This window comes from Rutidosis leptorrhynchoides, chromosome 1 (genome assembly GCF_046630445.1).
Source record: "Rutidosis leptorrhynchoides isolate AG116_Rl617_1_P2 chromosome 1, CSIRO_AGI_Rlap_v1, whole genome shotgun sequence".
NCBI classification, from domain to species: domain Eukaryota; kingdom Viridiplantae; phylum Streptophyta; class Magnoliopsida; order Asterales; family Asteraceae; genus Rutidosis; species Rutidosis leptorrhynchoides.
Genome location: NC_092333.1, coordinates 518,494,628 through 518,507,766, shown reverse-complemented (window position 1 = coordinate 518,507,766; position 13,139 = coordinate 518,494,628). Strand labels below are relative to the sequence as shown.

The 13,139-nt window shown below is 33.9% G+C and overlaps 1 protein-coding gene across 1 annotated transcript; it reads right to left on the bottom strand.

Moving 5' to 3' along the window:
- Positions 1-977: 977 nt before the first annotated feature.
- On the bottom strand, positions 978-3,122 carry LOC139841727 (uncharacterized). Its single transcript, XM_071831934.1, has one exon. The coding sequence runs from the start codon at positions 3,120-3,122 to the stop codon at positions 978-980; it is 2,145 nt and encodes a 714-aa protein (XP_071688035.1).
- Between the last annotated feature and the right edge of the window lie 10,017 nt (positions 3,123-13,139).

The following is a 13,139-nucleotide window of genomic DNA, read 5'->3' as shown; positions in this document are numbered from 1 at the left end:
GGGATATCTTCAGAGTATAATGCGGAAGTGAAATTTGTGGCTTCTTTAGATAAGTTTCCTCTAGCAATGTTCGCCATTGGATATCTTAATCTTGAAGATGTTCTCTCAGGAGAGTATCTCCTGGGAGGAACCCCTCGGTTGATTCTTGGAGGAAGAACATATTGTTCTTGTTCTTGTTGTTCTCCTGAATCACTTTCTTGTGTTCCATTTTCAGGAAGTGTTTCGTTGTTTTCCTGTACTGAAACATTTTCTAAATTTTCATCATTAGTAACATTAGTATCAGGTGATTCAGGGTTTACCTCTGTATGCTTGGGAAGATCATTGTCGGAGGTACTGACCGGTGGAGTACTCTGTGGAGTGGTATTATGAGTCACTTCTTCAGATGATGGTATGTCTAGCCAACTCACAGTGTCACCAGAGTCATTCTCCCCCTGACTTGTGTGTTGGGTATAGAAGTATTCTATTTCTAGGAAATCACAGTTCATTGTAGTGAACATGTGTTTCCTTCTAAGACTATAACATCTGTACCCCTTTTGATTCACCCCATATCCCACAAAGACACATTTTTTAGCACATGCATCTAATTTGGTTCGTTCAGTTTTAGGAATGTGAACAAACATAGTGCACCCAAATATTCGAGGTTTTAGTGTGAGATTAGATGAGGGTTTATAAAACTTAGTTAAGGCTTCGAGGGGGTTTTTAAGTTCTAGAGCTTTGGTCGGGAGTCTATTCACAAGGTAGGTAGCTGTGGCAAGAGCTTCTGGCCAAAAAGATCTTGGGACTTTGGACTCAATCATTAGAGCACGGGTTATTTCTAATAAAATACGATTTTTTCTTTCGGCTACCCCGTTTTGTTGAGGTGTGTGGGGACATGTGGTTTGATGGATAATACCTTTTACTTCACAGAAAAGTTTCATTTGATTGTTGACAAATTCACCACCATTATCGGATCTTAAAACTTGTATTTTGCTTTGGAATTATGTTTGAATCATGTTTGAGAAAGTAGTAAATTTATCAAACACTTCGGATTTGTTGATTAAAAAATATGTCCAAGTCATACGAGTGCAATCATCAATAAATAATAAGAAATATCGAAAATTATGCCCCCCATTAACCCTTGCGGGTCCCCATACATCAGAATGAATTAAAGCAAAAGGACGTTCAGTTCTTGTATTACTAGTTTTAAACGAGTTTTGATGGCTTTTAGCCAAAATACAGGTTTCACATTCAATGCTTTTATTGGAAGAAAACAAACTAGGAAATAAAATGTGTAAATAACCGGCAGACGGATGGCCAAGATGTCTATGCCACAACCAGACTTGTCTGTCAGGAGTCCCGTGAGCTAGCATGATACTACCATCTTGAGTGACCTCATCCACATAGTACAAACCATCTCGTTCAGTACCACGCCCAATTATCTCCCCCGTTCTGATGTCCTGTAAAATGCAGAATGTAGGGTGTAATAAAACGGTACAATTAAGTTCTTTTGTTACATGACTCACAGATAATAATTTATGAGAAAGAGCGGGAACGTAGAGACAATTTTTTAGTTTTAAAGTCAGTGAAATTTCAACCATTCCCCCGCCCTTGACTTGTATAATCCCGCCATTAGCAGTTTTAATCCTTGTTTTGTTTGGTTTTGTGTTAATAATGATATCATTTTTATTAAATGTCATGGTGTCGGTGGAACCACAATCGATGATCCACTCATTACCTTTTGTTTTATTAGAAACGATATTAGTTGATGAAATATTGACTTGGGACTTAGTTTGTAAATTTTTATTGTTGGAGGTTTTATTATAAGCATTACCACAGGGACTGTTGGTGTCAAATACAAAACTTGGGGAGGTTTTATTATAAACATTACCATAGGGACTGTTGGTGTCAAAAACAAAACTTGGGGGTTTAAAATGGGGTTTTTGAAACTGGTTTGGGACAAAACACCCTAACCCGTTCGTTTGTTCTAACCCGCCCAATTTTGTGGTCTGTGAAATTGATTTGGGTGATTTGGGTTCTATGAACCCTAGCCCTAACCCATCGTTACCTCCACCAGATGAAGATGATGGTTCGGCTGCAAGTAATCCGAAACCACCTTGATTGATTGTACCAGAATTGGTGGTCTCTTGGTTGTCTTTGGTTGTAGCCGCCATTGCTATGGAAGCTTTTCCTTTTTTATGCCCGTCATTCCACCATTCTGGATATCCTACGATTCTAAAGCACTGGTCCTTGGTGTGTCGTTTCATACCACACTCATCACACTTTAGGTTGTCCTTATCCCGGGATGATGACTTATAGTCTGACCGGCGGTGGTTCTTTGATAGCAATCCATGGCCGTCGGAATCTTTTGATTTCGATGCCGGTGCTATTAGGCCACTGGCTATGCCAGATTGGGTAAGGACATCTGTTTTATTGTTAAATATGTATTGATGTGCATTTTCTTTACGAATTGCAGCATAAGCTCCTTCGACAGTGGGTAAAGGTTCAATTCTAAGAAGCTCGCGTTTGATATTGTCATGTTTATGGTCTAAGGCATTTAAAAATTGAAACAGTTTTTGTACTGACCTGATGTTATTGTATTTGACAATATCATTCGGATGCTCCATTGGATTTGGATCTCTCATTTCGATCTCTCCCCAGATTCCTTGGAGTTTTAGCCACAATTCTTCAATAGACTTTCCATCTTGTCTGATATTGTTGGCTTTAACATGTAAATCGAATGTTTGCAATTTGTCTTTGCCTGAACTGTAGGTGGTGATGAGAGCATTCCATGGTGCCTTTGCTGTTGGAAACTGGGTCAGATTGCTTGCAATTTGTGGTTCTATGTTTTGAATGATCCAGGAAAACACCACCAGGTCATCCTGGTTCCATTTTTGGTTGTTGCTTGTTGGTGGATCCTCGGTTAAATGATTAAGGAGGGTCTCGGATTTACCTCCGATGGCAACCTTAATCATACGAGACCAAAGTGAAAAATTTGAGTTGTTAAGGGCAACATTGATTTTCAACGAATCAGTATGCCTTTGTGATTGGTTTTCACTGTTGGCTTGGATTAACTTAGCCAATTGGCTAGTTAATTCTGTGATAAGTTGGTTGTTTGGGTTTTGGATGTCATCCTCTCCAGGCATGATAACCACTCAAGAGAGAAAAGAAGCAAAAAAAACGAAAAAAAGGCAGATGATTTGAGTTGCTGTGATTGAAGGATTAAATCTTCAACACAAGCTCTGATGCCATGTTTTGAATATAAATCAGTATTGTAATTGTATTGCTTGAAAAAGATGAGTAAACTTTACATTTGCAGGGTCCTATTTATACTATACAATACAAACGGCTAGTTTGTTTATACAAGGAAAGGAGCCTAAATCTATTTATGGAAGATATCGAGCTGTCAATTGCTGTAGCCTGCTGTGATTCTGCTGTATCCTCAAAGAAGGGAAATGATGAGGTTAATAATCTGATCCCAATACTTTCTAACAGCTAATGCGTACGATCCTGAACAATACGAGAAAGGGTAGATACGCATATGCGAATGGACAAAGAAATATGCGATTCTACCATTCATCGTTTTCTCCGAGACATGCTTATCGAACACATTTGGAGTCTACCACCTAATGCACGCATTAGATATAACCCAACAGCAGAATCTTCGGAAATTCCCGAGCATGTCAATGACAATGACGATGATGAAGCAGGACCTTCGGCAATTCCCGAAGATGAAGACGAAGACGAAGACGTAAGCGAGTGCGAGGACTAGTTTAATTTATTATTTTTTTAAATATGCAATGTAATTTTTTTATTTGTAAATTTAATTTGTATTTGTTTAATGTAATTTTTAATTAATAAAAAATCTATGTTTTTAAAAATAATTATTTAATGAAAGCGCGTCATGGTGGTTAGCAGTTAGTGGTTGGTTAGTTATGAGAAGAAAGTGTTGATGTGACGCTGATGTGGCAGTCAGTGATAGCATGACATTGTGCCATGGTTAAGAGTGCTCTAATGAAGAAAGAATTAAAGACTACAAATTTCTTTCCTCCTTTTTATGGCGAAAAGAAAGAAAAATATATTAAATACGGAAAACTTCATCAAAATGTTGAAGCATCCAAAAATATTACAAGAACCAAAAGCAAATCGTAGCACCCAAGGATCACAAAAAAAAAAAAAAAAAAAAAAAAAAAAAAAAAAAAAACAAATCTTATAAAAAGTAACGCACTAATAAACCTTCATTTTGATACTCCAAACAATGTAGGATAAACGTGAAGCTTGAAGCTCGAGAATTGCTTTGTTGAGTTTGCAAAATAACGGAGCACGTAATCTTTAACAATATCCGAGTTTACACCACGAATTAAATAAGTTGACCTCCTTTTGTTTCTTTTATTTCTTTGCAGCACAACCACCACATCATATCTTGTTATTCCTTTTATTAATATCCCGTACCAAAAACACCCCTTTAATTATTTCTGTGTTGTAGGCGAAAAACCAAAAACAATTTGACAAAGATGACGGCTAAATTTTTACGTTAAAGAAAAACAGCCCTTGTTTTATCTTATTTTATTTGTGATTGTTACACTTACAATAAACGAATACCCCTTTTATTCTTTTACGCTTTCGTGACAAGAAAATTACAAAAGAAGTCAAGCCCATTTTATTTCAATGATGATTGAACATTTTACATACGGCCGACATATGTAAATATAGTTTATTTTATTTAAGTTAAATACAAAATATGCTCATTTAATATTTAGTAATCAAATGGTCCATGAGCAATTTATATTTAATCAAATCATATTTAATTATAGACAAAATTTCATTCCTCGTCCCTGAACTTTACATCGATTTTGACTCCATGTCCTTTTTTTTTTTTTTTTTGCATTCCTCGTCCCTAAACTATGAAAAGAGTACATTCCTCGTCCCCCGTCTACTTTCTGTCAAAACCTGCCGTTACCCCTTATCACGTGCATTTCATGTGAGGGTATTTATATCATTTTTTTTTCTTCTTCTATCATAAAAAACCCCCCAATTCTTTCTTTTTTATCTCTTCCAGAGCTCTCAAAATCATCAAAATCACCACCTACTAAAATTCACGAATCGAGCAATAGATCTATTTTCACTCAATTCAGGTAATAAATCAATAGCTTGAATTCAAATTTATGCAATTTATATTTCTAAATATGTAAAATATGTAACTAATCGACGTATTTATGTTCAATTGTTCATAGATCTGAAATCGACGATTTGCACAGGTATAAGCTCGTTGAATCGATTCATTTCACTGAAATCAACAACCTTGTGCTCAGATCTGACAAAAAGTAACCGTCATCCATCTATCGCTTCCGTCATCCATCCATCGGAGTCGTCATTTATTTTTAGTCGAAGAAATCAATTGTATATATTTAGATCTCGTTTCTATATTCATACACGGTTAGATCCTGTGTATGCAAAGGACGATTAGATTTTTTTTTATTTTTTTTTTTTTTTTTTGCAAATGAAGGCTGGATCTTATTGGATTTCCATAATCAATGGTGTTTTGGATAAACATTGAATTTGGATATTACTATGTTGGACTCGCTCTGTTTTGGATAGTAATTAGATTATAATTTATAACTAACTTTTTTAACAACAAATTATAACTTACGATCAATAATTAATGAAATGTAAACATGAGTTGCATTAAGACTTGTGAAGACAGGATATGCAGTTTATGGAATTGATAATCAAGGCCATGGGAAGTCTTCTGGGATTCAGGGTTATATCCCCTCTTTTAAATTTTTAGAATTGATAATCAAGGCCATGGGAAGTCTTCTGGGATTCAGGGTTATATCCCCTCTTTTAAATTTTTAGATCTGTATTTTGTTTCCTACATTGATTTAAGTTTGTATTTTGTTTTTGTATTTATTTTTATTTGTGTCTTCAAACCATATGCATGTTGACGGTTCGTTTAATCTGGTTTGGATTTGAGTATGTTTGTATTTGTATTTGGATTTGTTCATGTGTAGCTTGAAGATAAAGATGAAGATGAATTGAGTACTTGTACTATGTGTTTTAGTAATAGTATATATTTTATTTGAGAAAGAAAATAAGCTTGGGGAAGAAAACACCAAAAGACTAAAATACCCTCACATGACATGTACGTGATAAGGGGTAACGGCAGGTTTTGACAGAAAGTAGACGGGAGTACGAGGGATGTACTCTTTTCATAGTTTAAGGACGAGGAATGCACAAAAAAAAGAAAAAAGACAGAGAGTCAAAATCGAAGTAAAGTTCAGGGACGAGGAATGAAATTTTGTCTTAATTATACTATACTTTTCGAACATAAGTTATAATTATATATCAACAATATATAATAATTGGTGTCTAAGTACTTATTGTGTGTGACCTCATAAACTTGTATAATTAACTCTTTATAAAAACTTAGGATATGTGACAAGATGGAGAAATGGGGAGTTTATTGTTTTTTTAAAAAAAATGATTACCGGTATAATTTTGAGTAAATCACATGGACTAACAGTATAATTAACTCTTTAAAAAAATTCAGGATATGTGCCAAGATGGAGAAATTGGGAGTTTATTATTTTTTTTCTTAGCATAGCATCGGGTCCTCCTTGTTTATGTATTTTACCTGTATATAGTTTATCGTCTTCGTGTTGTTGGGAAGTTATCCCACATCGGTCATGGACAAAAACAAATTATGCATACAAGTCAAAGGGGAAGTCCCTCGATCACCAATTGATTTTAGAAAAAGACGAACTCTTGGACTTATGTGTCGTACATGTTGTTAGACTATACGATTTATGAATTCTGTCATGGTATCAGAGCTTAGGTGGACGGTTTGTTCTACAGCGAGTCCGAGTCAGGCCCCCATGAGTGTGCCGCCGTCGCTACAAAGAGATTGAGTCAGGCCTTCTTCTTGCCGCCATCTCTACAACCGTTTCACGCCTCGATGTGAAGGGCGTGTTCGGAAGTTATCCCACATCGGTCATGGACAAAAACAAATGTATGCATATAAGTCAAAGGGGAAGTCCCTCTATCACCAATTGGTTTTAGAAAAAGATGAACTCTTGAACTTATGTGTCGTACATGTTGTTAGACTATACAATTTATTAATTCTGTCACGTGTATGTATTTTTCCTGAGCTTAAGCTCCTCTGATGTAATCTTGCTAATTTAATAATGTATTGTTTGGCTTTTTTAAAAAAATGTATTTACTTTACCTTTGGTTTTAGATAACACCCTTTTTCTTATACATTTATTTACTCATAACAAATTTCATTAAATTAAAGATATATTTAATTAATATAAGTATTAATTTATATTTATATTTATATTAAAATTGAAAAATTATATTATTATAAACGAAGATAAATTGAAGAGTTTAATATTTTTAATAGTTCTTTTACGTGAACAATGAACATATAAAAGTATTATCTATACATATATATAAAAGAAAAAGTTATTCTTGATTATGGTTGAAAGTTATTTAAGGATGTTTATATGTATATTGTATCTATCCTATGATATAAGGAAAGGATTCTATAATTTATTATTAACAAATTATGTATTTACATAATATATAACTTGTAATATTTATATAATTCAATTCTACAACATGATACTTTGTACGTCGGTAAATTATTACTCCGTATATTTGAGTTGGACGTGTAAACATTAACAGATCAAATCAAGAACTAAACATTAACGGTTCAATTCAAAGAACTAAGCATTATATTTAATTTAACTATATTTATTTCAAACATCCTCTTATCAGTATTTTATGATATACCTACTTAAGCACTAAGCACAAGTTGAACACAACGATGATATGTTTTCATATTTAAAAATATAAACACACTCGCTTTTAATTATTAGAATATTAAATTTAATAAATAATACTACGTAATACGTAGTATATAATTTATATTTATATATAAATTATTACAAAGATATTAATGGAGAGAAATAAAAAAATTGTATCCGCTAAGTTACTAACACCACTCAATACCACTTTTAAAATTTGTCAACACCACGGACTCTTAAACTCAAAAGAACATTAAAATTCGTTAACACCACGGGCTCTTAAACTCAAAATAAATTTTGAATATTTGTCAACGCCACGGACTCTTAAACTCAAAATAATTCCTCAAAATTTATCAACACCACGGCTCTTAAATAATTCGTATCTTTTCCTATTTTTTAGTACCGCTATTTACATACCAATATGAACTGCAAATTACAATTTTTGCATTGTTTTTTAGTATCTTTTCCTATTTTTACTATTTATCATTCCATATCATTAACTATTTGATTAATTTAAATAAAATCAAATACATACAAAAAGATTAACTGCATGGGACGAATTTCATATTCACAGATTAGGACTACAACTTATTTTTTTCCAAATACACGTATTTGTTTCTATGAACATATTTTATTTTTCTTGAAAAAGTGTAGGCGTTAAGTTACTAATATCAATTTTAAAATTTGTCAAAACCACATACTCTTGAACTCAAAAGAATATATTTAAGAATTTTTCAACACCACAGGCTCTTAAATAATTCTTATACTTTTTCAATTTTTAAGTATCGCTATTTACATACCAATATGAAATGCGTCAACACCACGGGCTCTTAAACTCAAAAGAATTTTTTAAATTTGTCAACACCACGGGCTCTTAAATAATTCTTATACTTTTTCTATTTTGTAGTATAGCTATTTACATACCAATATAAACTGTAAATTACATTTTTCTGCACGGTTTTTTACACACTCGTGCAATGCACGGGCTCAAAAACCTAGTAAGTATAATAAATAATAAAAGCGAAATGGATAGAGGAGATTTTATAAGTTTCTTTACCCGTTATATCGTTATTTTATTAGAGACAAATAGAAAAATAAAGTGAGACTATCCTTATTATATATATATATATATATATATATATATATATATATATATATATATATATATATATATATATATATATATATATATATATATATATATTTGAGTTATATTGTTTAGAGTGACATTCATGATTCACTTATAAATGTTTACCAATCGAAATTATATATAGGACTGGACAAGAATACATGTTGGTTATAGGGTTTGAAAGTCCAGATAAACCTTTGATTGTGTAATCACTTTCACGATAAAGTATTTCGACCATATACATATATTGCCTTAGGATTATACGAAATCTTTATTCGGAATAAAACAAAGTCACAACTCCAACATAGGCAATTAAGATTCGAAGTCAAGAACAAATAGTTTTTGCATGTTGTGAATGATCAATCTTTCATTGTAACAACCCTGCTTTTTCCGTCACTTCCGTTAACTTTCTGTTAATTAATTTAACGACGATTACTTGAATTTTATGCGTTTATGTGTAATAAATACATACTTGATCCTTGGAGGGTTACAATAATTAATATGGGTTGATATTAATGCGAATAAACATTTCAGATAAAGAAATACGATAAAAACGATACGGTTTTGATAACTGCTTTTCGAGCAACGCAACGCTCGGGTTTATTTTAATAATTAATTTATTAATTATTAACTTTTTTTTTATATTTAATTTATTGGGTTTTTAATAAATTAAACGTTTGGTTGCGTTTTAACGATCGGTTTAGCGTTCCGGGCCTTCGGTACGACTAAACGGCACTTGAAACGGACCACGAGTACAAGCTTTTACGCAAAACGAGCCGAGACCCGAGCCCGAGGCCACATGGCCATGACCTCATACATCATCATCATTGATCTCATGAGTAGCCCATGCATGTTGACTATTAGTTTTAGGCCCATGCATGTTGACTATTAGTTTTAAGCTCATGTTTGTTGACTTTTAGTTTTAAGCACTAAATGACTAACTAGATAATTGTCTAGACAATTATTATACTCTCATTCTATCATACATCCACAAGAGTGCAGCTCATTCCTCCTCCCTCTCTTCTTCTTCACTTCAAACACACACACACAAATCAACCATCAAACTTGCTTGTTTGCTCTTACTCGTTGATCAATCTTGCTCCGATCGTCGTTCTCTACGCGCTAGTATACACAAATTGTGTTTTTAGGTATAATTACACTGATCCCAATTCAATTAAATCTAATTTTATTCAATTACATAGTGTAGTCAAGTCTAGTGCTCAATTGATTGTGTTATTACTCGTTGTTAGTCGTTAATTTGATCAATTGATATTGTTTACATGAAAAACGAATTGTATTTCAAGGATATGATGAGAGTTGACTTTTGATCTGATCATTTAACATGTTTAGATGTTTATCTTTCGAAAAACTATTAACTTTAGGCTTTGATTTCACTTGATTTCATTACCGTATGCTTAAGATATGCTAAATCGAAGTTTTGACTAGTTTATAATTGAAATCCGAATTCTCTGAGATATGTGTTTATTGAATTAGCTAATGAAAAGTGTACTAGTGTAATTCTTGTGAAAAATCATGCATGTTAGACTTAAGAATTGCATCAAAAGCTTTTGTAATGCTCCCGATATGTTTAAACGAAGATTCATACGTTAAAGTGTACCGAAACTGTTTTAATGCTAGAAATAATTACCTAGAGTGGACTAGAAATTGATTGAGGCTTTGATCTTCTGGATTATGTTATTTAATATGTTCCTTGACATATTTCATTTGCATGTTAACATCTGAAAACGTTAATTGCCATGAGTTATAAGTTTGATAAGTTGACATGTATAGTTCTGTCCAAAACTGATAGATCAGTAAAGATCGGTTAGTCGGTACAAATTGGCTAAACAAAAATTGCTCGATTTTTGATATGTGTTAGTTTAACTTGTTCTTGAACCATGGCCACTGGTCTTGTATCAATTGCATGTCCCTAGCTCCAGTTATAGCCAAAACGAAATCAGTGCGCTGTCAGAAACTGACTTGGCAAACCATAAATATATCCCTTCTGATTCCTGACTTTTAATTATCGTATGAGACCCTGGCTAGACTTTTTGGAATCGATTTTGAGTATACTTATGATCTGGAGTTTGCCATGTTTGCATGAATTTTGTACTATGAGATAATATGCTAAGTTTGCTACATGTACATGAACTTTGTGCACAACGATAAACTGAAATTGTGAAATTGACCATGTATGACCTAAAATGTGTTGTTTGACTTAGGTTTGACATGTTGACCAACATTTGACATGAACCTACTGATGTTGACCTTAGTTGACTACTTTGACCAAGTTTGACTTTTGGATTGACTTTGGTTGACTTTGTTTGACTTGCATGATCTAGTTGACTATATGTTGACTTTTACTTTGAAAAGCGTTGAGTCGAGCAATAAGACAACTTACACTATGAAACCACATTTGCTTAAGACATATATGTTGACCAACCTGAATACGTATACTTAGGTTGCATTACTCGGCACTAAACCATACAAGTTATTTGTCCACTTTTCAATCCGAGCTTTATTCAAGGTGAGTCTACAGTCCCGCTTTTTACATGTTTTTCAGGGATGAGAATACACGCTATTATACTTACATTATCAAATGCTTTTGTATTGACACGAGTACTATATATGCATATTGAGTTTGTTCAAAAAGCCTCTAGCTTGAATACTTTAAATACCATCGGTGTAGGCACAATTTAGATGGACGGATCCGTTAGGTTGACAACCTCACCCGCTATAAAAACTGTGGTGCATTTACTTTGAACATTAAGACACTCGAACAAGTGTATAACATTTTATGAGGTAAAGGCGGGTATAGTGGATTCTATACTCGGGTCATTGCTAGTATTCAGGTGCTCATAGATTATGCAAACGTTTCGCAACTTGGAGTTGTACTTGTAGAATCTCGTGGTCAAGGATCTTAAACTATTTTTCTGATAACTGTTTTTCAGATACTGTTACATTACTTTAAACCTGTAGATTCACCAACATTATTTGTTGACCTATTTTTGCGTGTTTTATTCTCAGGTCCTTAAAAGGTAGACTTCCGCTGTGTTTGCTGCATGGTCTGGCCGTGGAGTCAGCATATTATTTAAAGAAAATTAATTACTTTCGCATTTAAAACTTTTGTAACTGTTTAAATATTGTTGGCTTGTGGTTACGATCACAACAGTGTTTCTATTTTGGAGTTTATCGACTTATGTTTTGAAGTCAATTTTTAATAAAATTAAATGCGATTGCTTTAAACGTCTCATATAGAGGGCGTAACTGTTAACTGTGGGACCTTGATTAACGCGCCGTCAGATGGTAATTTGGCGGGGTGTTAAAGATGGTATCAGAGCTAACGGTTCGTAGGGAAACTAGGACTTGCATTAGTGTGTCTGATTTGGTCATTAGGACACTTTAGTGAGTCTAGACTACGACCGGGACTTGGTCATTACATGAGTACTTTATGACTAACGTTATTTGTTTGGCTAACCTGCTTTATATGTGTTCTTGTCTTGTGAGATAGATGTCACAGAATTCCGGAAATAGCAGCAATTCAAGTGTGGCTGATGCCAATGCACCTGCTCATGCACCAGCACCTGCTCCACACCAGATGCCTAACTATCCCGTTAATCTTTATGAGTTGGATCTGATTCATACTAATAGAAACAGGAATGTAATTGATCGTGTTAATGCTTTGAGTGATGTTGCGAGGACATACCCCCATCCTGATGATCTCGACAGGTTGGACTCAAGGGTTACGTCCATACACACTTATATGTACGAGACCGAAGCAAGGTTCTTCGACATGGAGCGATTGATAACAGCCTTGACTGCCAGGATTGCTGCGTTGGAGGCAGAACGTGATAGGCCGAGGAATGATGGACCTGCCTCCCGTACCCGTCAGAAGAGGAAGTGAAGGGTCATTCGACCATGAGCTTTCTTTTCTTTTTCATCCACCATCCTTTCTTTATTTGATTATATAAGACTTACCGGGTGCTTTAAACCGGGCTACTAGCACATTATGATTATTGTTTGGTTTTATTACTTTTGGGATTTGGTTTATTACTTTTTGGATTGTAATAATAATAATGGTGGATTATGCTATTAACGATTATTATCTTTTATTGCTTACGGTAATATTCTGTATTTAGTAACATTGTATGATTATAATACTTGTGTTTTGTGATACTGCCATGATTTCATTGTTACTACTTAGTGCTACTACCATTGCTATCACT